Genomic DNA, 26,025 nt, shown 5'->3' on the forward strand with positions numbered 1-26,025 from the left:
AACCTAGTCTTCAAAACTAATTAAAGCATTTTATGAAAGATGTAATGTGGGGAACAATGCTTATCAATTCAGTTGGAAATAGCCATCAAATTGTAAATATATATGGCAATATAGAACCATCCAACAAATGTCTCACCGTTAATGCAAAGTAGGTTTTTTAATGTTGTAAACATAAATACTAACTGAATTAGCATACCCCTTAAAAAAAAAAAATTCCTTTGTTCTTTTTCATTCCTAAAACTGTTCATAGCACTTAGAAGCACAATACATGAAAATAATCCACAGATGGGTTAATCTTGCATTGCCAGATCAAGAAAATACAACGCTGCAAAAGAGAACTGAAATTCATCACTCAAATTTCATGGGAAAGACAGGCAGCATTCTTAGACCTTTAATAAATCCTAAATTCACTCTTCAATTTAAAAGATGAAAATGGAAACTCCTCACTGATTATCAAGCTAAACTGGGATTTCAGTGAAAGACAACTTCAGCCCACTTCTTCTCAGCACCCCCCAGCCCCCCCAATCACTCCTCAAAACAGCTCTCCACCACAAAAGCAAAATATCTAGCAAATTTTATACCAGTGTCCACAAGACTATGGGTATCTGCCACAGCCTGGCAAGTAATGTGCAGAAACAGACACCTCTCCTACAGAGGTGTAACAGGAAGGGGTGGGTCTAGTGTAAGAATATTACCATACTTCCCATTCAATCAAAAGAAAAATACCCATTTGCATCAATATTCTAACAAAAATCCATGATACAAATAAAGATCCCCAGGCCAAATTCTTTCCAGTAATAGTTGACATGAGTAAGGAGATCATACAGGAATAGACAGGTTGGATTGATGATTCTTTGACGTGAAACAGATGTTCCTTTCAACTCTGGGCACAGCTAATTTAAAATAATGGTTAAACAAAGACCTTCCGAATTGGTATGATGTCTCTATTCCTCATACATAAAGGAAGATGGTCATAATTCACTTTCTTACTCTGAAACTCTACTTCCATTTCTTTTTCACACATCAAAAGATCTATCTAAATTACAATACTTTCTTACCTATGTGTTACATGCACATATGTTATAATGAAAATTAATCAGGTTAGTAAACCAATAATTCCTATAGTACACTACAGGGTACTATCTTTTTCATAAACTATTTTGTATTTCTTGAATGTGTGTTTGTGTGTGTACAGTATTTTCCTCCAGTCCTAGGAACATATACAAAATAAATAAAAACATAGGTTTTCACAATAAACTTGGACACAAGTGTTCATAGCAGCATTATTTATACTAATAGCCAAAAAGTGGAAACAATCCAAATTCCTGTCAACTGATGAATGTATAAACACAATGTAGTATATTCATATAATGGAACATTAGTCAACAATAAAACATGCTACAACATAGATGAACTTTGAAAATATTATGCTAAATGAGAGAAGCCAGTCACAAAAGACTACATAATGTATGATTATATGTCTATAAAATGCCTAGAATAAGCAAATTTATAGAAATCCAAAGTAGACTAGTGGTTGCCTGGAGTTGGCAGGGGAAAGAAGGAAAGGTGGGAACAGGGAATAACTGCTAATAGGTAAGAGGTTTCTCTGGGGAATGAGGAATCTCACATTTAACACAGCAAAACCTGAACTCTTGATTTTCCACCCCAATCTACTTCTACTCCACTACTCCCCATCTCAGTTAACAGCACCACCTTTGGACAGTTGATTTGGCTACAAATCTAGTAGTCATTGCCTCTTCACTTTCCTTCACACCTCACAATCTTTCCACCAGCAAGTCCTATATTTTCTCCTTCCAAAATACATCCTTCTCACCATATCTACTGCCACTTTCACGTCTCCCATAGGCTGCAACAGTCTCCTAACTAGTCTTGTTTTCACTCACACATCCTTCCAATTTCTTTTCCACATGGCAGCCAGAGAGAGATTTTTAAGACAAAATCTGGTCATATCACTTCCCTGATCCACATCCTCAATATGGCTTACCACTGCTTTAAAATAAGATTCAAACTCCTTAATATTGGCTAAAAGGCTCTATCCAATCTGCCCTCTGCCCACCTCCCAAGATCACTGTGCTGTGTACTTCTCTCCTCCTGGCTAATTACACTCCAGATTTGATGACTTTCTTCCTACTCTTTAGCAAGCTCATTGTCACCTTGGTCTTTTGGCCTGGAATGTTCTTCTCTCACATTTTCTTATAGTTTGCTTCTTATTATTAACATCTCAGCTCAAATGCTAATGTCCTCAGAGAGGCCTATCCAAAGTAACCCCACTTGGGGTCACTAACTTATGGCCCTGTTTTATTTACTTCATAGCACTGTATGGCACTTATCTATTTAAATGGCTCCTCCAGCCTCTCCCATACCAAGTTTGCTCAAACCTGTATTTCTAGAATCTAGAAATTTGCCCACTCATAGTAGTTGCTCAATAAATGTGTTCAGTAAATGAGTGAATGAATGATGACTGATGTAATGGGGATAAAATAAGACATGAGATCCCTTGGAAACTAGAGAAACAAAATCCAGGGCTACAAAAACTTCAGCATAAAAGACCTCAAATTTCCATTTATTAGACAAAAGCTAGTAACTCAGAATGGTGTAAAGATGTCTTCTTTTCTAGAACTTAGAAGTCCAAACTCAAGACACAATGTCATTTGTGGGAAATCAGTTGGTAGAGGGAGAGAAAAGTAGGAGTAATTAGATACTAAACATCACAGTAACATGCAAAGGGAGAAAGAACTGGGAAATGAATGAGGGAATGGAAAAGTATTTGATGTAAGAAGAAAAAAATGAAACACATTCTGATCATATCTACCTCAATTACAATCTTTGGATTCATTGCCTTTGTAGTGAACTTAGAAAAACAAACAGAAAAATGACACAAACTTTTAAGAAAATTATTCACTATACCAATGCTTTTGGGAAAACTTATCAAACCAAAAGTCCTTATCATCATAGTCAATGAACCAGAGATATGCATATAGAAAGTAAGCAAAGGCACATGAAATTGAGTGTTCGTGATGATAAACCTTATTAAAGGTTGGTAATAATACAACCAGGATGAACTAGCTTGTCTTTACAATATTTATTTCATATTCCTGATCTGTAATAATTTTCCTCCACAAGCAGTGCTTTCCTACTGATGAAATTATGGATAACTCAAACATTAAAAGCTGCCTGCAGAGTCTTTTGTTTATGTAGAGAAATTGAAAAAAATTGATAGAAATTAGGGAAACAGCTAATATAGATTGTGAACTGAAGAGTCCCCAGGCTTCCCTTTCAGGTAGAAGGAGAAATCTGCTACCAAACATTCCAAAATGGTATCACTGTGACTGTCATTCCTGTAGAATAAAATTTTCTTCCCAATTTTCTGCTTTCTAACTTCCTCCCCACCTCCTCTGTCCTGCCAGATGTACCGTAGAAAGAACATAATAGAATGACAACAGCAAGGGCTTTTGCTATTATCTAGGGTTGGATTTAAATTATATTCTTACTAGTTGTACAAATTAAAGAAAATATTAAAAAAAAAAAAAACAGAAAAGAAAAAGAAACCTTCCTCCTTAAATGTTTAAAAAGTGCCAGAATCCTTCACCTTGTGAAGTCCTAGGCAGTTTGGGCCTAGATTCAAGGCCACGTTCACTGTACCTGCTAATGATCCACTGCACACTGCTTTTGGGGGACCCCTCTCTCCAATCCGCAAAGACCACCCCAAATCTGTTCTAAGCCCTCACTCCTACTTCTATTTCTCCTATTCTCAGCTGGGCTGTAACTGTCTTCTTCTCCACTCCAAATGCCTTAAGACTTAAGACTGCACAAATCTGTGCAGTCTTCTCCTGCTGCCCCCTCAAGAAGAAGGTCTTCTTCCCACACACACCCAAGTCTCCAGGACTCTACCTCCCAGATTTTACCCTCTTCCCTTACATTATCAGTCTTTCTATTCTCTAGTGATTCTTTTTCCTCTTCCTTCAAATAAGCTTCAGTTTTACTTATCACCAAAGTTAATTCTCTTGACTGGGTTAATCCCTGAAATTACCCCTTGGCATGTGTGTCTGTCTCTCTTTTCCCATTTTATTAAACCAGCAAGGTTTCACATGTTATCTCCATTTATTCTTTAATCCGAAGAAATAGGTTTTGTTCTTTCTCCATTCAGCAAATATTTATTAAATACCAATTATACTTCAGGCAACATGCTCAGTTACAAGGATGTGAAGATGAATAACAGACTAGCCTGATTGAGCCTCGTGACTGCTTCGCTCACATAACTGAAATTCTGCTATCTGGGAAACCAAGGCCTTTTCTTGGTCCTCATTTCCTTCTATTTCTCTGTAACATCGGACATCACTAGCCATCCCCTCCTTTGCAAAAATTCTCTGAGTTCAAAGCACTGCATTTTCCTTTCTGACATATCCTATCACTTCTCTTAAAGTAATCCTACTTCCCCCTTTCATCCATTAAAATGCAGGTATTCCCCCACATCACTGTCCCAGGCTCTCTTTTTTTTCCTTTCTATCTTCTGTCCTTTGCGATCTTTTCCACTAGCACATCATCTCTGTGCAGACAAGTCACAAATAGCAGCTAAACTGATTACTGCAGTTTATTATAGATTAAAAACAAACAAACAAGGCTTGGAGAGGTTACTAAGTTCACCCAAGATCACAAGAACTAAGAACTGGTAGAGACAGGTCTTGAACTTTGGCAATCTGATTTCAGAGCAGATGCTCTTAACCTGTACAGTGTACTGTGCTGCTTCCCGAGTCCTTTTCTCAAGGATCACGCTCAATTTTCAATGATCTTTTAGATATTTCAACCTGAATATATAGCTTAAACACACGTCAATTCATCATCTTCCTTCATTAAAATCAGTTCTTGATTTTGACTTCTCAGTTTGTTATATGAAAGTTACAATTTTCCCCATGATTCAACTTGAAACCCCAGTCAGCCTTATCCTTCATTATCTTAAGATTTCAGAATTTTAGTATCTTACACTCTAAGCCAATCCATCCTTCTTACTCACTGCTGCCCAGTAATGTCTTAGATGACCTCTTTAAAGTGTCACCACTGTATTTAAGACAATATTCTCAACTTGGCAATCAAAGACCTTCACATGTTTACAGGCTTTTTTTTTTTCCTGATTTCCCACAGATTCTCTATCTTCTGCCCAAACATTTCTGCACCCCTGTGTCCTTTATCCTTCTTCCTTCCTCCCATCCATCTTAACTTCTACTTCCTCAGTGTTACTTTTCTTGCTTCCGCAACTAAATGGCGCTACTAGGTACACTGAATTATCATACTACGTTGTTTTATTACTCATCTTTATCTTTTCTATAATCATTTATGTGTGTCTCCAAACCATGCTATCAGTTATTTTGTGGGAACTGAGCATATTTTATTATTTTCATGCCTCCTACAGCTTGCTTTTGCCAGGCATAATGCAAATAGTTCTGACAACTTTTAGGGAAAATGCTAACCTTGCTTTCTTTCCTCATCAAGAGTAGATATAGGCTATCGTATTCTTCATTATGAAATGTTAAGCTCCCAAAGGTACATAATCATACAGAGGAAAAGAGAGACAGACTTTACTTTCTTGGGGATAAAAAAGCAGGATATAAAATGTTTTAAAGATAGAACATTTTTATAGGAATTGGGTTACTGACCCAGAGACCTACCCAAATTGCAGTCCAGGTAATTCGCTCCTTGCTCTCTAAATCCCTCTGCTATTTCATCTGTGTAATGCTGGCTCCTCCACTCTGTGGCCCAGGAGGGAATGGGACGTGCACTATGAAACAGCTGCAACATGCCCCTCAGGAGGACAGGCCTCCCGGCACTGGGCACAAGAATCCCCGAGTGTCCCTCACCCACACTCCAGAAGTACTGTGGGACTCAGTTAGGGAACGTCTCAGATCCTTGAATGAAAGACCCTAACCAAGCATTACTGTGAGCTACGAGAATTTTTCAAAAGACTCATTTCTCACTTCCCTCCACCTTTCTTCCCCAAAGCTTGCTATAAACAGTTTGAATGAAACATTTATATGCTAGATGGAGGAGAAATTATCCTCTCACAGCTAAGTGCTATTTTTTCTTAATTTATTTATTTATTTTTGCGGTACGCGGGCCTCTCACTGTTGTGGTCTCTCCCATTGCGGAGCACAGGCTCCGGATGTGCAGGCTCAGCGGCCATGGCTCACGGGCCCAGCCGCTCCGCGGCATGTGGGATATTCCCGGACCGGGGCAGGAACCTGTGTCCCCTGCATCGGCAGGCGGACTCTCAACCACTGCGCTACCAGGGAAGCCCGCTAAGTGCTATTTTTAAGACTGACTCTGTGTGTGTTCACTGTATATTTCTAATACTGGTATCTCTCAATTTGGATTTAGTTGGTTCAGATTATTCTAAAACATAAAGTCTCCTACCTAAAATAGTTTCTCAAAGTTTGCAAAAGGTCAACAGATATTAATTTCATTTAAAAAAATCATTATTACTTTAAAAGATTAACGCTCTCAGTGATCCTTTAGCCATCCCTGTTCAAGTCTTAGGGCCTTCTCTATACTGTGTCACTGGCCGATTATAGATACTGTGATTATTAGCACTAAACAGATACAGTGCTGTAAGTAATCCAATAATTGGTTCTCTGTCAAGATGAGATATGATATCTTTTTCTTTCAAACAGACTTAAGGTTAACAATTAAATTTTGTTTATCCCTTCTCCTGATCATAAAATACATAGGAAGCAGGGGCAAAGTCAATCCAAAGAATATTTATTTCCAAAAATAATTTCCAAAGCACATAAATACTAATGAAAGTAGGCCTCAATCCTATTTACATTTATAGGAGTTAAATAGTTCTCTGATACTTTTTTATTTTTCCTTCTCCAATTCTACTAGAATGAAAACTGGCCTAAATGAAAACTGGCCTGAAATCAGGAGGCCTACACTCAGATAACAGTAGACTTTGACCCTGAAATTCTGCTTGCAAACTGGAATTAGGATTTTTCCCACCCTTTCTAACGACTATACCAACTTGAGTCACTGTTTTTGAAGTCAATAGAAGGCTTTCTCTTCCACAAAGCTCCTACACCAGAACAAAAATATTCTACTATAAATTATATATATATATACATATATGTATACATAGAGAGAATAAAACAATATAGCCCCCCTCTAAACAACAGGTTACATAGTCCTTAATATTAACAAAACTGGGGAGATCTTACAAATTAAAATGTTTTATAGATGCTAAGTTCCCTTAAAAATAAAAATAAATGGGAGGAAAATATTGCATGGTTAAGCCTAGCTAGGGAGGTTAAATATTTAAACTGAAGTTGTCTTCTAAGTGAATGAGAGATTTCTTTCCATTATTTAAGGGAAGGGAATAAATTACTATTTTCTACCATCAGCTTGTACTAAATTATATATCATATCACAGAATTAATCTGTTAATTTTGAGCTTTTCTTAAAAGAGTATAGTGTATACAAATCTAACTGCTAAAAGTTCTGGGTCCCTAAATATGTTAATATGTTATCATAATATGATGTAGTTTGGGAGTCATTTATTCATTCATCTATTCAATAAATATCTGTGAAGGATCCCAGGCACTACTCTAGACACTGGGAATTCAGGGAGTGAATAATGTCAATACCATTTTTAGACAACTTACTTACCTTTGGCTTTGAACCAAAACCTACATTTTCTTAACATATTCATCCAATATCACAACTGCAGAAACCATCTAGTTTTTCTTGTTTATAAACACAAATGGGATTCCCTAGGGCACTTTTAATATTGGTTGATTTTTTTAAAAAGACTCTAATTATCCTCCTGTCCTTTATCTTTCACTCAGTCACTCAAATTTTTTTTTTTTTGTATTTGCCTCAAAGCTAAATAAAACAAAATATGAGGTAGATAAGTTATTATTCCTCTCTTATCAGCTGTTCATCCCTAATGACTCAGGGCTGTAAAATCCCCAAAACCCAACATATTTAATACCTTCCAACAGATCCTGCTGCACTTAAATGATTCACTGAAAGAAAAAATGTCCATCTCTTTTCATCAATTTTTCCATGCTTTCATGAAACTTTATATACAGTAAGTTGACCACTCAGGGTTAAAAAATACTTATATACTTTCCAGTTCACTTTTTATTGGCACATAATGATTTCTTTGCTTCTCATTAATTTTTAAAATAATATCCTATTATATCTTTTCTATCCATCTTTAAATTCAAAAGTGGTCATTTTCAAAACCCAGTTCCGAGATCAGCTCCTCTAGTAAGTTTTCCCTTACCTTTCAACAACCCAGTTACCTTCTTATACCCCAGAATGAGTAAATATTTCCATTGTAACACTCATCAACCTGCCTGATAATATACTTCGATTGTGACACTTATCAACCTGCCTGGTAATATACCTGACTCCACATCTATTTCACCTTGAAATGAAGGACCTTATCTTTGTACTTTTGTTTATCTAGCAGGGGGTATGGAACAAGATAACTGTTCTTTTGTTAAATTGAAATTGAAATTTAGAATCATGCTTCCCAAAATTCAGTTTTACTAGCATACTTAAATGTTACTGGTGGAAATGTACAACATTTGCATAATGCAATCTGGCAACATTTATCAAGAATTTTGATAATTCAATCCTCTAACCCATTAATTCTCCTTTATGAATATCCCCTAAGAATTAGAAATATGAAAAAGTTTTACAAAACAATGTTTACTATCATATCATTTATCATAGCAAAGAACAAATTTTTTTAAAAAAACTAGCAATACTAAAACTTATGTTTTACTTAGCGAAGTGTAATTCAAAGGATTTGTAGTCACAGGGAAATTTTATAATATTAAGCAAAAAAGCAGGACACAAAATTGTGTATTTTAGTCTAGTATTCTGACAAATTAAGAAGAAAAAAAGAAAGAAAACAAAATAGTAACAGTGATTGTTTGGGGTAACAACTTTGAATGTGTCTTCCTCTTTCTATTTTTCTGTACTTCCCCGATTCTGTATTTAGAATATATATTTTTATATAATTTTTAAGTGTTTTTATCCATGTTGGTAATAAATAATTTGAAAAGTATTTCAGAGGTATGTCCAAAGTATACATTTCTCTCTGTAACAAATATGAATATATATATAATCTTTAATATAAAAGCATATACACTGGGCTTCCCTGGTGGCGCAGTGGTTGAGAGTCCGCCTGCCGATGCAGGGGACACGGGTTCGTGCCCCGGTCCGGGAAGATCCCACATGCCACGGAGCGGCTAGGCCCGTGAGCCATGGCCGCTGAGCCTGTGCATCCAGAGCCTGTGCTCCGCAACGGAAAAAAAAGCATATACAATTTGCTTTACTAAAATAATAAAAGATTCATCATAAATAAAGTTTCTACAAAATGGCCAGAATGTTCAGCTGAACTAATTTCACAAATCACTTCTGCCACATCTGGCCTTTAAATTGCCATTTTAAAATATGATTGAAACGCTTGTATGAAAAGAGCATATTTTCTAAAATATATATATGATATACACTGTAAAGTTATAGAATTGTGAAATCCCCAATTTCCTGTAACATATCACACAAGAAAAGCTCCTTGAAGAGGAAACACAAATAAGTGCTCTAAAATATGTGTTGTTTTCCAATATTGAAACAAGTACACTTCCTAGTCCTTCCACCAAGTTTCAGAATTGACAGACACAGCAATTATAACAGCCAGCCTCTAACTGCCTTTACTAAAAAATCAAATAATTACTCTAAGCAAATAATATCCATGATTTGTGTATCCAAAACTCTATAAAGTATCACCAAAATGCTTTTTAAAGTGAGCTTTGTTAAAAGCTAAGTGAAAAAATAACCACCTCTGGAGAATGGATCAAAAATTTTAAAATCCAAACATGTTTTAAAAATTTAATGATGACATGAGTCTGACATTACTGAAGTGATACTGATGGACACACAATGAAAATGTCACCCCTTATTATTGAGCCACTTTACATTACACGGTTTAAAAAAAAAGCAATGAGAATTTGTATGTAGTTGCTCAAAAATTTACTGAATTATACAAAATGCTTTCCAATGAATAACCTGTCATCTGAAAGCTAATGGAATAATTAGGGAATTGTGAATAATTGAGAATTAATTTATTCAGTTAGTGAATGCCACCTGACATGAAACCTTAGCTCAATTTTCATTTATTTTATCTGTCATAGGACTCTGTTAATCAGAGGTCTATTTCAAAAGACAGAATCTTATTTGCTCACCCATTCATTTGTCCATTCATGCAACAAACATTGACAAGTATATGCAATATTGTAATTACTGTGCCAGGCACAAATTCAAAGATAAGTTTAAAAATGTCCACAAGATGATTGAAAGCTACAACATAAATAACTGCAATACAAGGGGAGAGATGTGACAAGCTCCTAAAGAAACATGAAAAAGGTACTCAAAGGATGAGAAAAATCATCACATCTGGCTAGAGAAGGGAAGGAGGGATGGAGAGGAAGTCAGGGATGGCTTCCTGGAGGAAGCAGCACCTGAACGGGGTCTTAAAGGAGAGAGGAGTTCAACAGTACTAGGTGTACTCATTCCACCTGCAGGGTGGAGCCGGACTTTTTCCCTTCCTTTGAACATGCTGCTTTACTTTGCCTGGCCAGCCATTTCTCCTTTTTTTTTCTAACAGGCTCACTTATCATTCTAAACACAATCTCACACATAAATCTCTTCATGAAATCTGTGATACCAACCACCTCCAACCATATCTCCGTTGAAGGCCCTGTGAATACCTCTATTACAGCCCTTAAAAGCTCCATATACTGTATTTACCATGTCAGCATCCACAGTAAAAGACCATGAAATACCTGAGGGCAGAATCTCTACCTTTCACGTCCATCTCTAGATCTGATCAAATGCTCAGCACAGTGGGTACAGAGGTCTAATGATGAGGTGACTAAATGAATTAAAAATGTTGCAACTATCAGCTGGAAAACCTGTGTAAGAAGCTATTTAAAAGAGTTGAATGAAGAGGAAAAGAAAGCTCAAATTAGAATGGTGAGAAAGAACAGAAGGAAAAGGAGTTGAGACAGGTTAAGGGAAAGACTGGTTAAGGAAAAGAAAGGGATTAAGCCTTCTTGAGAGCCTGGGGAAATTATGGTGCCATTCACAGAAGGGGAAAATTGGCGAGTCCACTGGGCACATGGAGAGTTTGGGCCTGGATTACTAGTGAATACACTTCAGCAGAAATTTAAGTTATCTATAACATAGCCTCCAAAAATTGCAAAAGTATTTCTTTACCAAAACATCAAATTTTAATTTAAACACTAATGTCATAATGTGGCATATCTCAACTCTCTATAACTTCCCTATAAGATAGAATAAAAATCTGATTTTCACTTACTACATTTAACTTTAATAAATTAGTTTTGTACAACTTACTCTTACTGATTTCAATGTGTACACATCATCATAAATGAAATTTCTTCAAAAGGAATTTCTTGTTACTAAAAAAATTCCAAGTAATTTAAGCCTTCTCTAGCCTTAAGGGAAAGGGTAAGATTATATACTAATATATGAGAATTAATGCAGTTTATTCCATGATTTAAACACATACAACTCAAAATAAAATACAATTTACCTAGATAATAAGTGCATAGCTTTTCCATTGGCACCTGATTCATCGACTAAGATCAACCAGTTAATTAAAAAGTCCCAGAGTATAGGGAAATAAAAGAGGTAGCTCTCCCAAAAAAGTTAGGGGTAGTGATTAACTCTTAGAATGAGGCAAGGGATGGGAATCAGCAAGAACACACAAGGAGCTTCAAAAGTAAAGGGAATGTTCTAATTATTAAGTTGGGCGGAGGTTTACTAGGTGCTTGATTACTGTTTTATAATTAAATATGCATAATTGCATATATCAAATTTTATGTAACAATTTCTTTTAATCCCTGTGCAATCTAACAAAAAGTAGAGAACCTTAGGTAGAACAATTAACTGTATATAAATATTACATAACAATATTATATATATCTTTATACTACTTGCTATACCCACGAGTTATTTTTCCAACAAATAAAAAACTTAAGTTTGTATTTTTCTTTCAGTTGCCATACTTCTGTATGAATTTGACACATACAACAGTGCTGTCCAAGAAGAAACAACGAAACACACATTTGTCTTCCATTCTTCACTGGTCTAACAAGATGAGGTAGAGGAGAATGCCTTTCTGAGCAGGTTTCTCTGAGCTTTGGCTAAGAGCTGAGTTTTAAGTAAATCATTTAGAAGAAGTAATCCTTTTATTCTTTATTAACATAAAGAAGGAACTTTATGTTAATCAGTTAATAAATTAAGTTCACCAAAATATTTCATTCTTCTGTAATTATTTTCCTACCCTTTTTTTTTTTTGGCTGTGTTGGGTCTTCGTTTCTGTGCAAGGGCTTTCTCCAGTAGCGGCGAGTGGGGGCCACTCTTCATCGCGGTGCGTGGGCTTCTCACTATCGCGGCCTCTCTTGTTGCGGAGCACAGGCTCCAGACGCGCAGGCTCAGTAGCGGTGGTTCACGGGCCTAGTTGCTCTGCTGCATGTGGGATCTTCCCAGACCAGGGCTCGAACCCGTGTCCCCTGCATTGGCAGGCAGACTCTCAACCACTGCGCCACTAGGGAAGCCCCCTTTCCTACCATTTTAAAAAGATTTTTCACTACATTGTTTTCCTTTCACAAAAGAGCATGGTGAGGCCTTCTGAAACTTCATTTTGATCTTATGTTAATGCAGCAATTAAAACACTATCTTCTCTCACAAGTTGGAACCCCAAATATATTTTCCAATAAATACTCAGTTCCATACATTGCATTGGGACTATAAAGATGTATATAAGGCATAGTTCTTTTTATAAAGGAACCTGAAGTTTAGTAGGAAGATGAGCCAAGCACATACAGATCAGTACAGAAAGGTTAAGATAAGTTCTCTGTAACAGCAATCAACGGGATGTGATGATAGAAAAGATCCAGGCTTTAGAGCCAGAGAAAACTGGGTTGAAATTCTTGATTCTAACATTTACTAACACTGAGGCTCTTAGTAACTCAGAGTAACTCTTAGTAACTATTTAAAAATGGAGATAACATTGTCTATCTGAATGCTGCAGTGTGGATTAAATAAAGTGTCTTAAAAGGAGATGGTAGTATTAAAAAGGGTTCACCTAACTAAAAAAAGTCAATGATGATGTTGTTCTGTGACTGTGTATAATTATAATAGTTGATATTTAAAATCAAAACCTAACAACAAACAGAGCTGTGCTCTCTCCCCTCCAAACCTACCAGTTTCCCCATCCTAGGGTAAGAGACAGGTTATGGCAGATGAAAGGTCTATGAATTCACCTTAGTATTGTGATATCTACTTTAACTGGAATCATAAGAATTTTGTCACCTAAAAAATTTCCTACTACAAAAATAACGTCTTACTAATAGTCACAATAAACATACCATATGAATAAAATAAAATTTTCATTATAATCAGATATCTAAACTATTTTGAACACTCTCTCCAAATTGTTTATTTAGACTTTGGTACTTGAGCCCCATCTGCATTATGGTTTTAAATATTTATTTAAATCCATATTATATAAAAGCCTTCCCTCATTTCCCTGGGCAGAAATAATCTTTCCCTCCTTTGAAAATCCACGGCACTTTATTCATGCTAGACTTATGCCACCATTTATGTCTTCTGTGCTCTCTATTTGTGTAGATATGTAAAGTTTAATAATTTTAATCATTAAATACTTATCAAATAAAAACAAAATGAGGTCATCTTTGTGAATGTGCTTAGTAATCTATAAAGCAGTATAAAATATAAATTATAAAGGTATTAGATTTTAGAGTAAAAATATTTTGCTAAGACTCCATTTAATATATCGCAGTACAATTTACTAAATGATACTACTATAATTTAAAAGCTTTAAAATAGCCTTCCATGTAAACAATCATTAACCAATTGCCAATAATTTATTTAAAAAAAAACTCTACACACTATACCCCAATAAATGAGTATTTACTTTTAAAAAAAATACTGACCAGCCCTAGAGACACTAGGAGTTGGCCTACCTCAGTATAAGCCCAAGGAAAAGACTTAAAAATTAAACTTTGAGTTAACAAAAGAAGTTAAATGTCCAAGAAAATCCTACTATGTGCTTTATAGTAATTCATGATTGTTAACATTGAAAAACTCATAAAAAGTAATTACTAAATTTTAGTTTTTATATTGAATTGATTCAATATTTCAATGGAAATGAAAAGTATTAATCTAAATGTATAAACAATCAAGGTTCTCAGGGTGTTCAATTCCTACTGAATGATCAGTCAGGTAGAGGTTATACGAGTTATTAACCATCACAGTGAAGCACTTGACAACCACATTCCCTAAGTTTGCCTTATTTAATGATGCTGGAATACTTATTTTCATTATTTCCTGGAAATACAGATATACATGTTTATTTTCTATCTCCTACTTTTGAATATCAATAATATTTTTATTCACCAAAAGAGAAAAATAAATACTTAATATTAAAGCCTACGTAAATGTAAATACAACTAAACATAACCAAAGGACACTAAAATGATAAGGATGATACATGCCACTTTGGGTCTCAATAATTGAAGAGTTGTAGAGATTCCATGTACGAAAATCAAATGATTTACTAATTTTTTCTGAAAATATTGTTTGAGCCAAGAAATTTTTCAAAAGTTAGTATCATTTGCCCAATTAGTTCTAAATTGCCAAATCAATAATGTATAATCAGAACAACTTGATTCACCTATATCGTCTCAGTTCTACTTCCAATTCAAGACAAGTAACCACGAAATTGAGAAATTACAGTAATTTCTTGACTGCCTGGATGCCAAAAAAAGAAAACAGTGTAGCGAGAGTTAGTTATTGACATCCCTATTATAACATAAATAAGACTACTTAGGGACATACATGCAATATTCAGATTTCACAGCTGAGATCTAATTTTCTGTACATGGTCAAAACAGTTTATAAAGTCCTGATTCATGGTCTAGTAATACCAATCTAGGAATTAACAAAACTAGCAAAATCAAAGTTTACTTGCATTATATCTGAAGTTTTACAGAAATATAAAATGAAACCCCATTTTAACTTTAGCAACAGAGGTAAAATATACCTGTAATCGCATATATTATTTCAAGTTTCTATTGTAATTTATAATATTTTACAAAACAATGACTTATGGTATATCACAGACTCTATGTAATAAGAAGTGGTTTCTAATGATCAAAAACATACAAAAATCTTTTACCACAAGGAGGCTTTAAAACGTGAAATAAGTCACATGTACTGTTTCCAAAGACATCTGCCACCAGAACCATCAGTCCACTGGATTCTGAACTGCAATCACAGTCCTTCATGGACTTTACATAATCTGACAGTACCTTACAGTTATAAAAATGTCAAAATCGACAAAATATCAAAAGAGAAGGGTAAATTAGCATTTGTTAAGTACTAACCTAATTTATCAAAATGATATAATTTCTACTTGTCATGGTAATAATATGAGAAAATTCTATTATCACTATCCACCACTTACTAAGCACACCTTCTATTCCTAGCTAACAAAAAAAATTTTAGAGGACAGAAATTACATATAAAATATCAGATGACTGAAACATTTCTACACTATTTTTTATTTTAGAAACAAGCCAAATTATATATGAATGTGCTCATCTATGTGATCAGTACTGTATGAACGTATGAACAGAGTGCATGCAAAGAGTATGAATGCTCTTTGCATGCACGTGTTAACGCAAAAGGAAAGAAATTCTTCAACAGACTCTGAGTCTCCCAAATATGCTGTGTGTGACTAACAGCTGAGAGGAAATGCAACTGAAACTGTCTGCTGGAAATCCATTAAAATCTAGGCACAGAAAAATACATGGGTGACAGTATAGCTGGAGGTGCAAATTTGTGCAGGAATGTAGCCAAAGTTTTGGCAATTCCCTCATGGTCTTAGATGTACTGACAATGGCCTTTCTTTTTCAGTTGTAATGTTACACTTAAAGAACATTATTTAATGGAGTTGAAGGACCTGCTTAGTCTTTAAAACAAATAGGCTTAAAACTTGGATTTACAGAGGTATGGCATTTCTAATAATACAAACAAAAATTTGCACAAAAAAGTTCCATGATCCACAAAAACTGCCATATGCAATCAAAAAAAAAAAAAGTCATTACCTTGAGGTGAAAAAATGCTGTTTTGCATTTCATTCTACATTTCCCTTTAAGGAAATTACTTTAAATTTTTTTCTGCAAAAGAAGTTTTTTCAGATCATTATCTTCTGGGAAGGGAGTGCTTTGAAAGGAGAATTCATATTTTTAAGCACTTGCTCTTAGTATACTACCTTACAGACTTCTTTACATCCAGTATTTGCTTGTTCTTAGGAATGAACTAGGTATCTAACTCCTTTACACACCATTTAATAGCCACATTTGATTCGAGTCACTCTGCACTGAGCCCCCCCTACTATGTCCTCAATGCTGTAGAATGTGATACTAAAAAATGAAAGCATGGTATATTCTCCCATTAAGAGTTTATAGCTTACTATCAGTATAGGTTTAACAAATGTATACATTCAAAGGTATAAATATTCTATAAACAACTCTAATTGGTGTGACAATATAAAATAAATTGAACATTTTGAAGGAAAAGTATGATAGTATTTTATAGGTGAGCAGTAATAAGTAAAATTGACACAGCACTTTGCACTTTTTAAGAAGTAGTTCTCATAAAATTCACTGAATCCTCAAAACAGCCCATTAATACCATATAGGGATTTTTTTCCCCCATTTTACTGAAGAATCACCTGAGACCAAGAAAAGTTAAGTGACCGAACCAAATCTACAATACTAAGTACACTAAATAGTAGAACCAAGATTCAACCCGGGTTCTCACAGCTAAATCAAGGCTGCCACTGGATTTATGATTTTCAAGTTCTGTCATACAAATAATTTCCTTTGATCCTTACAACAACCCAATGAGGTAATAGCAGCCAATATTCACCTAATGCATATTACATAGCAGGCATTGTTCTATACTGCATTAATTCACTTACTTGTCACAAAAACCCTATAAGAGGCTTAAATTATTATTTGATTTTACAGATGAGAAAACTGAGGCTCATAGAAAATATGTAAACTGCCCAAGATCACACAAATAATAGGTAGGGGAATCATAATTTAAATCCAGGGCATCTAGTTCCCACACCTTCTTCTTCACCTCATTCTTCAGTAGGTTAAGAAACTTGCCCAAAGTCACAGGAAAGAAAAGTGCAAAGGGAGAACAAGAAGCATGCATGTTAGCCCTTCACCCTAACTACTTTCCCTAAATGTAATCTGAACAATAAGGATCATTAAATCCAGAAGGGGCAAGGTAGCTTTGGAGTAGATTGTTCTCTAAGGCAGAGTATGAGCAGGTGAGAAACATCAGCAGAGTAACAGGGAGAAGGAGTCCCATCAGGCTAGAGAAGACTTATCTTCCACCCATTCGAGGCAAAAGAAAGTAAAATAAAATGTATGTGAGCAGAGACAGGCGTATTTGCCACCCTGGTGTAGGTAGTATGAACTGCGGTAGACGAAAAGGGATGATTCTAACTAAGAAATTAGTAAACATGAAGCACAGACTGATTTATTTTGAGAGAAAATTTAAAGCCACTGAAAGATATGGGATAGGTGTTGTAACGCCTCCAAAAGAACTGATACCCCACTCCTGCCAAAAGTACCTAGCACACAGGAAGAAATTATATAAGCACCGAAAAAAATCTGACTACACTTTTTCCTTTTTCTTTTTAACACTAAAATGTCATTTACAGTCTAGCAACTCCTTTACCATTAAAGATGTTCTGTGGAGGAGAGAGAAGTGGGGAAAGGGAACATAATTGAGCATAACGTGCTTCTCGTTAGTTCTCATGTCCTGAATCTATGGTGCGGGTTACTTTAACAGGTAGACCGTCCTCAGACTCATTAAAATCAGGTGAAGGAAATCACAACAAAATCCCATTTAAATGAATAAACTGAAACGTCAACCTAAATCTAAAGTACACGTTAAAAGTAGAATCTGCAATAAAGAGAAAAAAAAATCATGGCAGAGACAGACACAATGATACCAGGATACTCTAGAAAGCAACACTTTTTAGAAGACAAATTAAAGGAAAAGTAACCCTAATGGAATTTTTTCTCTCGTTACTCAAAATAAACCAGGTCACTGTAATGGACCTACACTATGGCATTTTGTTCATTTTAATTTCATTTTTATTTCATCAAGCCATAAATTCCCATGGAAACACCTTAGACACGTGCTCACAATAATTGGAATGCTTACCCTTTCAGTATAAGTACTTTTGCATGAGTTCAACAAAATAAAAAGAATGCAATGAGGCCCCTCCAAGTTTTTTGCTTATGTCAACAGCTATTTTATGAGTACGAATTACCTTTGCGGTTATAAAGCATGTGTAAAATACATTACATGAGTGAGAAGCCTTACTGCAGATGATCCAGTAAAGGTCTGAACTGCACACAGAAACATCAAAATCAAGCTGAATTTCCTAGAATATAGCAACCATAAAATTTTCCTCCCAACGCCATTACTGTTAAATATACCTTGATGAATTAAGTTCAAGTGTAACTACAATTGAAATATATGATTCAGCTGAGTTATGACCCATTTTTCCTCTCAAAAGCAAAAGGGAATAATGACAGTTGTGAGACTTACATTTTTCCATTCCAGGGTTTTTCTGAAAGTTATTTCACAGGGGAGCTAAAGGCAAAATGCACTTAGTGATATTTATTTGCTTTAAAATAGTTATTTATGCTACTACTCACAGGACAGATAGCATTTTAATAACAATTTATCAAATAACAATTGTATTTGGTCATTTATTTTTAAACTGTACAGACCAAGAGGCATTCAGGAAGGAAATAATCGCAAAATGTCATATGATACCTAAGGCTACAAGTATAACTAAATGACATATTTACATACAACAGAACCAACATACAACAGAACAAACAACCAACATGACAAATACACAAGTAACATATATATGTGATTGAAAATACCCACCCCTAGCAGAAAGCTTTTTGGTGTTGATAATTTTGGCAGCATATTCTTGTCCAGTAGGGATTTTCATACATCTTCTCACCACTGAGAATGCCCCCCTGAAAACCAATAATTAGCAGGTCATCAATATAATCAGCTCTGATATTCTATTAAAAACGCACATCTGAGCATTTTTATTGAATTTAGTGAACTGTCAAATATCAGTATACCATAAAGTAATATCCAGAAAATGAACCGTTCTTCCTGGAAACTGAGACCCTCTTTAATGTTGAAGAATAAAATTAGATTTCATTAACTGGGAGCACACATTATTAATCAACAAAATGAAAAGAACTGCCAATTACGACGGCTCTTGTTTGCACATGAAATTTGAAAACATTTTACACTTCACGCTAACACAGCACCAAATGCTCTGAGAAGAAACCCTGCAAAGAGCAGAGCTGAGACGGAGCAGCAAAAAATCTGCTGCCTATTTATTTTAGTAGGAAAAAATAAAATTAATGTGGCTCCAAGTAGGTAAATATGGTGATTGTTTTCATTAAAATAAGTCTTAGGAACACTTGAGTGGGGGTTAACAAATCCTGCTATGGTGATTTCACTGTGCCCTGTTTTGGGCTGGGGGAGGGGAGAGTTTGAATTAAGCTGCTCTTCCGACATATTCTCCATGTTTTAACAGCAGACAACATAAATATATAAGGATATGATTTTCATTACATTTAAAAGATATTTACATGTCCTTTAATTCAACTGTATAAAACAACAACACACACAGAAACGCGCCCCTTCCTTAAGCAATGTTCGAAACTAGCGACAGAGGATTTGGGTTTGGGTTTGATGCTACATAAATTAACGTTCACGGCTCGGCCTCTAGATTCTTTGCACAGGTTCTCAGTAGGTCTCCTGTCCCCTTCCTTAACATCACCAAGTACAATAGTTCTCTGCCCGTCAGGTGTAGGAGGTCGTTTTACACAACGATGGGCTACCCTTGGGAAGCTCTCTCCCGGTCACCAAAGGGCTTTTCCGCTGCCTGTATATATAAATCCTCCCAGAGAATGCGAAGATGTACACGTAAATCCTAGGAAGGATGATGATCAGCGAGTAATCTAGTGCAAAGAATAATCGTGGATATGGGACAGGGGTTCGAGTCCCTTGGGGTGGCCCTTTTCCTGGACAGAACAACTACTGGACGCGAAATAGACTCTACGCCAAGTTGAACTTTCGGCATCAATAAATATGGCACCGTCTGTGGCAGCGAGTTCTCATCCGTACGTGGGTCGTACGGCCGACACGCCTGCGAAGCAGGCGGCATCTCTATTTACAGAAAACATGATCTATGTTGCATTTTACATGGGTTCTTGTTTCCTCTCCATACACACAGACACACGCTCGCACACTTCTCAGGATGACAGCTACAACTGCAGGGATCGTAAATCCACCAAGTCTCTGGTGCAGAAAGGTGGGGGGAGCGGGAGAAGGTGGGCTAAGGATTATCGCAATGGGCCACAGCCGGGGTGGAAGGTCTTGCCCCTCTTTGTCCCCTCCTCTTACTAACACAGCACCTTCCTCCGAGCTGACACACCAGGGGCCCTCCTCCCTCTCCTCCCGTCTCCCAAATTCCCTCGCCCCACGCGGGAGGCCGGTGGGTCGGGGGTAACGCGACCCGCCCTCTGCTGGAAAGGGGACGTGAGGGTGCCCGGCAAAGGCGCTTACTTTCCGAGCTCCTCGAAAAGCTGATACTCGTCCGTGAACCTGGTACAGGTTGTAGTCGAAGCCATCCTGGGTCCGGGCTGTACCCCTGGCTGGGAGCGCGGCGGACAAGACGCGAGCAGACGCGCGGCTTCCCCAGGACTAGTCCCGCGGCGCTGTCACCCAGAGCCGCCCTCACTTTCCTCGTCCGAAAGTAGCTCGCCGGCGAGGGAGTATGCGCAGGGGCGGGGCGGGAGGGGAGATGACCAGAAAGGGTGGCGTGGGGTCTCCTCCCTACGGTCCGCCGATCCTCCTCCTTCTCCTCCTCCTCCGGGCCTCGCTTCCTTCTTCTCCTCCGGTCGTTCCACCCGCCCCCTTTCCAGCCCCTCTCCTCAAATGCAGGGGCAAAGTACTCAAGAAGAGGGACTGGGAAATGGAAAAACAGCCGGGCACGGGGCGAGAGGCGAGCAGTTGCGAAATGATCCGCACCGGAGCAGGAGGGGTAGAGGCGGAGGGGAGGGAGCCCGAGGGGGCGGAGGCCGCGGAGCCGGGAGCGGACAGCTCGAGCCCAGCTGCAGCTGTCAGCAGGCGCGGGCGCGGGGTGCGCCAGGGCCGGCCTCCCAACCGCGGGCACCTCGGCCGCCTCGCGCTCCCCACGAGCCCACGCCGCTCCGAGACTGCGCGGCGGAAGAAAAAGCGCTGGGCTCGGGCGAAGCCTCGTCTGCTGTCCCCAGGCCTCCGCCTCCTCCCCGGAGCCTGGCAGCACCCCCTCCCTCACGAAGCCTCCTCTTGCTGGTCCCACACCTCCTGCTAGCGACTCTAACACTGTCCCTTTCCCACCCTCCTTTCCTCCCTCCCCGAGCCTCACACACGCGCAGAGCTGTCCAGGGAGAGACCAGGTGGGTGGAGGATGTGCGGGGGAGAAGCCGGGAGAGGGTTTAGGTGAATGAGGCGAGACGTCAAAATTAGTTAAACCCGCAATTAGGCTCCTGCCTAAATGTAGGGCTGAGTTAGCGGGAATATGTGGGGTAACTCGTGGACTGCCGAGGGCTGCTGCCGGGGGTCGCAGAGGCCCCCAGCCGGGTTGTGGGCGCCGGGCTCTAGGGACCGACCCCCGCCGGCGCGCAAGCCGCGGTGCCTTAGGTAGAAGGGCGAGGGGTGCAGGCGCTTCATCTGGGCGCGGCTCCGTGTTGACACAGCGGGGGCCGGATGTGGGTAGTCGACTGTTTCCAGAGAAGGGTCCCAGCCTCCCACACCTCCCGGTGATGCTCGGGCCCACCCAGCAGAAGCCACGCCGCCTGCTTCTAGGAGCCCAGCACGGGGTTCCTCCCTCTCCCGCAGCCTCTTCGGCGAGGGGCGACGCCCGCCGTGCCACGTTTCACTTCTGATATGACTGCCACCTCACTCTCCACATCCCCCCGCCGTTTTCTAGGTTGGGTTGCTCAGACTCTGGCAATCCCCAAAGGCCTTTGCTTCGGCCATGAATGTTAACAGAATGAAAGCAAAAACTCCGCCACGGGGCCACACCTTCCCTACAGAGTAAACTCCCCTGTAACCTCAGTGAGTTCTGATAGTAAGACGGTTTCTCGCGAGATTTCCTGCTTGGCGGCGGGGGCGGGGTAGTGGGAAGGTTGGGTGTCGGTCACGCGACCTGGTAGGGTCTGACGTCACTCGCATCACGTGAACAGGTCTAGTGCCTTTCGCTTTGCAAAAGGAAAAAGGAAAAGGCGAGGTCGTGCGTGCTTTGCTTGTATGCTCAAAGATCTGGTGGGACTGTGGCACCTGAGTATACTCCGTAAATGGCTATCTGAAAAATCACTTTATAAGTTCAAGAACACGTGCTATTTATTAGCATATCTGTCATTGTTTACAGTAAATACGAGGAAAAAAACTATCCATTACATTTAAAATAGGAGAATTGCTGAGTGCTAAAACAACCCGTGGGCCTTCCTTCCAGTCCTCTGTCTTTAATAAACTATGCAATTGCAAACTTAGAAGCAGACCAAAACCGAAAGAGTTGTGAAATGGTCTTTTTCAAATTACTGCCTTTTGTTTTACAGTATGGGGACTTTAAAAACCTGCAATTCTATTGCTAATTTGCATCGTTAGCATTACATCAGGGATTCAAATTTCCACAGCTGGAAGATGAAAGGTAAATAGGAGGTCCAGAGAATCTAAGATTGGAAGGAGTTATTTCTTGCTCTCAAAGGCTGCTGTTAATTAGTGAATTTGCCCACTTTCACACATAATCCTAATTCCCTTATTTCCTGATCTGGGGAATGCTATTCTGCCAATAACTGATGTTTTTACCAACGTTCTCAAAGTGATCACAATTTTTAACGCTTGTAACAAAATTGGACTTTGTACATATTTTGATTCCTAACCATAAAAAGCAAATATTGTGTAAAATGTAGTGTACAAGAAAAGATACCAAAAACTATATGAAGAAAAGAAACAAGGTGTCTAAATATTAATAATTGGGCTAGAAAGTTGAAAAAACAATAATTTAGTCTCGGCTAAAGATTTTTAATATATATCTTAAATATTTAGCAACATGGTTCCAAGTTATAATGTAATAATTTAATATTGTTATGTGAATCTAAAAATGAAACAGAAGTAAACTTAAAACAGATAATATAGAATTTTACAACTCTGGGGAAGAAAATTGTTTTTTAAATATTCAAGTAACGAGGCCTGCATAATTACTGTATTTATTTGTTATTTAAACTACCCATAATTGTAAATGATTATGATGATTGTGTGATACAATAAAGGAAACAACTGAGTTTTAATACTGACCTATTATTAGACAATAAATGTGTTAGACAATAAATGTGTACTTTTTAAGCAAACACTGCTTAATCTATATTTGCACCATTCCCTGATCTATATTTTGTACTAATTAAAATATTTCTCTTATTTAAGAAAAACTGACAGTTATTTCTGATGTTTGAACTCCTTAAGACAGTAATCCTTTGAAAGTTACACTGAAATTCCATATTATCATCTCTTGCCTCCTTCCTGGTCTCCTGCTTCTGCCCTGCCTCCTTTCATTCAAGCCTCAGCCCAAACAGCCAGAATGATCCCCTTAAAACCTCAGTCAGAACAAACCATGCTTATGCTCAAAACCTTATGAAGGCTTCACCCCATCTCAATTGGACTAAAAACAAAATATTAAAGATGGCTTATAAGGCCCTAGAGAATCTCTACCCCCTACTCCATTAGCCTTCTTACCTCAATTTGTGCCCTGGCTCACCCTCCTCTGGCCACACTGGCCTCTGTTGTTCCTGGAGCATGCTTCTTCTTAGGGACTTTGCATTTGCTGTTCTCTGCCTCCCAGAATGTTCATCTCTTAGTTATCATCCTATCTCATTTCTTCACCTCCCTCCAATATTTTCTCAAATATTACCTTACTGTGGTGGTCTTCCCTGCCCACTCTATCAATGACTGCACCTCTCTCAGACATGATTTCTAGTCCCATTCCCTGCTTTACTTTTCCCCTCAATACCTATTACCATATAGTGTACTATACATTTTTTTCTTGTTAATTGTTTATACTTCCCAACTAGAACACAAGCTCCCCAAGGGCATGAATTATTGTATGTTGTTCACTGCTCTATTTCTAGCAACTAGAATAATGTCTGGCACCTAATAGCTGCCCGATGAATTTTGTTAATGGGTAAATTAATTATTTGGGGGTTTAGATTAATCACAATTTTCATATTAAAATTGGTAGTTGATAATTAACATAACCATTAAGACATCTTACGATAAGGGTGATCATTTTCAATCAAGATGCTCACAGTATCCCATGATTAAAAGTGTTTATGCACAGAAATGGATTTTTTAAATACACAAATAATTGACATCAAGAAAAAAGGATCTAGTACTAATTTTCTTGTCATTGGAGTCCATAAAGAAGGAATTTGTTTTTTAGATATATTGGCCTTACTAAATTTTACACTGAAATAAAAGGCAGTGCCAAAGGTTTTAAATAACTAGAGCTCATTGTGAAGACACAAGTCAATGTAAGGAAATGAAAAGTGTGGCTTAAAGTGAATTTTTTTTTTTTTTTTTTTTTTTTTTACGGTGCGCGGGCCTCTCACTGTTGCGGCCTCTCCCGTTGCGGAGCACAGGCTCCGGACGCGCAGGCTCAGCGGCCATGGCTCACGGGCCCAGCCGCTCCGCGGCATGTGGGATCTTCCCGGACCGGGGCACGAACCCGTGTCCCCTGCATCAGCAGGCGGACTCTCAACCACTGCGCCACCAGGGAAGCCCTAAAGTGAATTTTTCATGTGTAAAATGAAAAAAAAAAATTCTAAACAGTAGCATATTTGGTTTCTCAGTTGATTTAGTTAATCACACAAAAATTGAGATCACTCAGTGTATTGCTTCTAGCTTCTAACTTTCTACTTTGCTAAGGCGGAAGCAAAGTATTCATAATTTTATCAACTTTAAAAATTTACCCTTTAATACGGGAAAGGCAGTAACAGCAAACAGAGGGGAAGGGGTGCGGGGGTTAGGGTTGGACGACTGTTGGTTTGAAAAGTAGTTGTAAGCAGAGCCCTTTCACTACCTAGACTACTGGACTTCAATCAGGTGAAATCATGTCAGTGCCAAGACAAGGAAGAAATCTTGCTCTACATGTATCCCATCCCTTTTTTGTGATAGCATTAACTGACAAACAGCAAAGAGACAGAAGACACTGAAAATGATCACTACATACAAATACAACATGAGAATAAAAGATAAAACTCTTGTAGATCAAAATTGCAAGACTTCAGTAGTCCCACTAGGAAGGGATAAATTTCTAATACTTAAACAAAACAGCTATTCACAGTCACTCATTTCCCTTGCTACAAAGTTACATACAAGAAACAAGGAAGAGATGACTATCTCCATAGCACCCCCAAAGGTCGAATCCATCCGTAGTATGTATATTTCTGTGAGAATTTTAGCAGGGTCTGTATTGTAAGCCACTCTTCACTGCAGTTTTAGAGGCAAGGAGAACAAAGCAACTTGCTGTTGCTTTTTTCAGTTAGTCTTCCTAAGGTACAGTAACTTAACCACATAGAGCCCGACACAAATACAGTCTACAAGTAAGTGGATAATCTATTCGCCACACCATCCATTTGTGCAAGATAAATTTACAGATGAAGAAATTAACTGTTGGGACTTCCCTGGTGGCACAGTGGTTAAGAATCCACCTGCCAATGC

General features: G+C 38.0%; 1 protein-coding gene across 18 annotated transcripts in view; it reads right to left on the reverse strand.

The window, feature by feature from the left end:
• CAMK2D (calcium/calmodulin dependent protein kinase II delta) overlaps positions 1–21,268 on the reverse strand; it is a gene marked incomplete at its 3' end in the record, with an annotated part of 272,940 nt that extends 251,672 nt beyond the window's left edge. For all 18 annotated transcript variants that reach the window (XM_082652994.1, XM_082652992.1, XM_082652998.1 and 15 more), the window contains exons 1-2: positions 20,833–21,268; positions 19,126–19,220 (exon numbers count right to left, since the gene is read on the reverse strand). In XM_082652994.1, the coding sequence (XP_082509120.1) occupies positions 19,126–19,220; positions 20,833–20,897 (160 nt within the window). In that variant the 5' untranslated portion in view covers positions 20,898–21,268. The remainder of the gene's footprint in view (positions 1–19,125; positions 19,221–20,832) is intronic.
• Between the last annotated feature and the right edge of the window lie 4,757 nt (positions 21,269–26,025).

The sequence above is a fragment of the Grampus griseus genome (assembly GCF_964374135.1).
Source record: "Grampus griseus genome assembly, chromosome: 4".
Taxonomy (NCBI): Eukaryota; Metazoa; Chordata; class Mammalia; order Artiodactyla; family Delphinidae; genus Grampus; species Grampus griseus.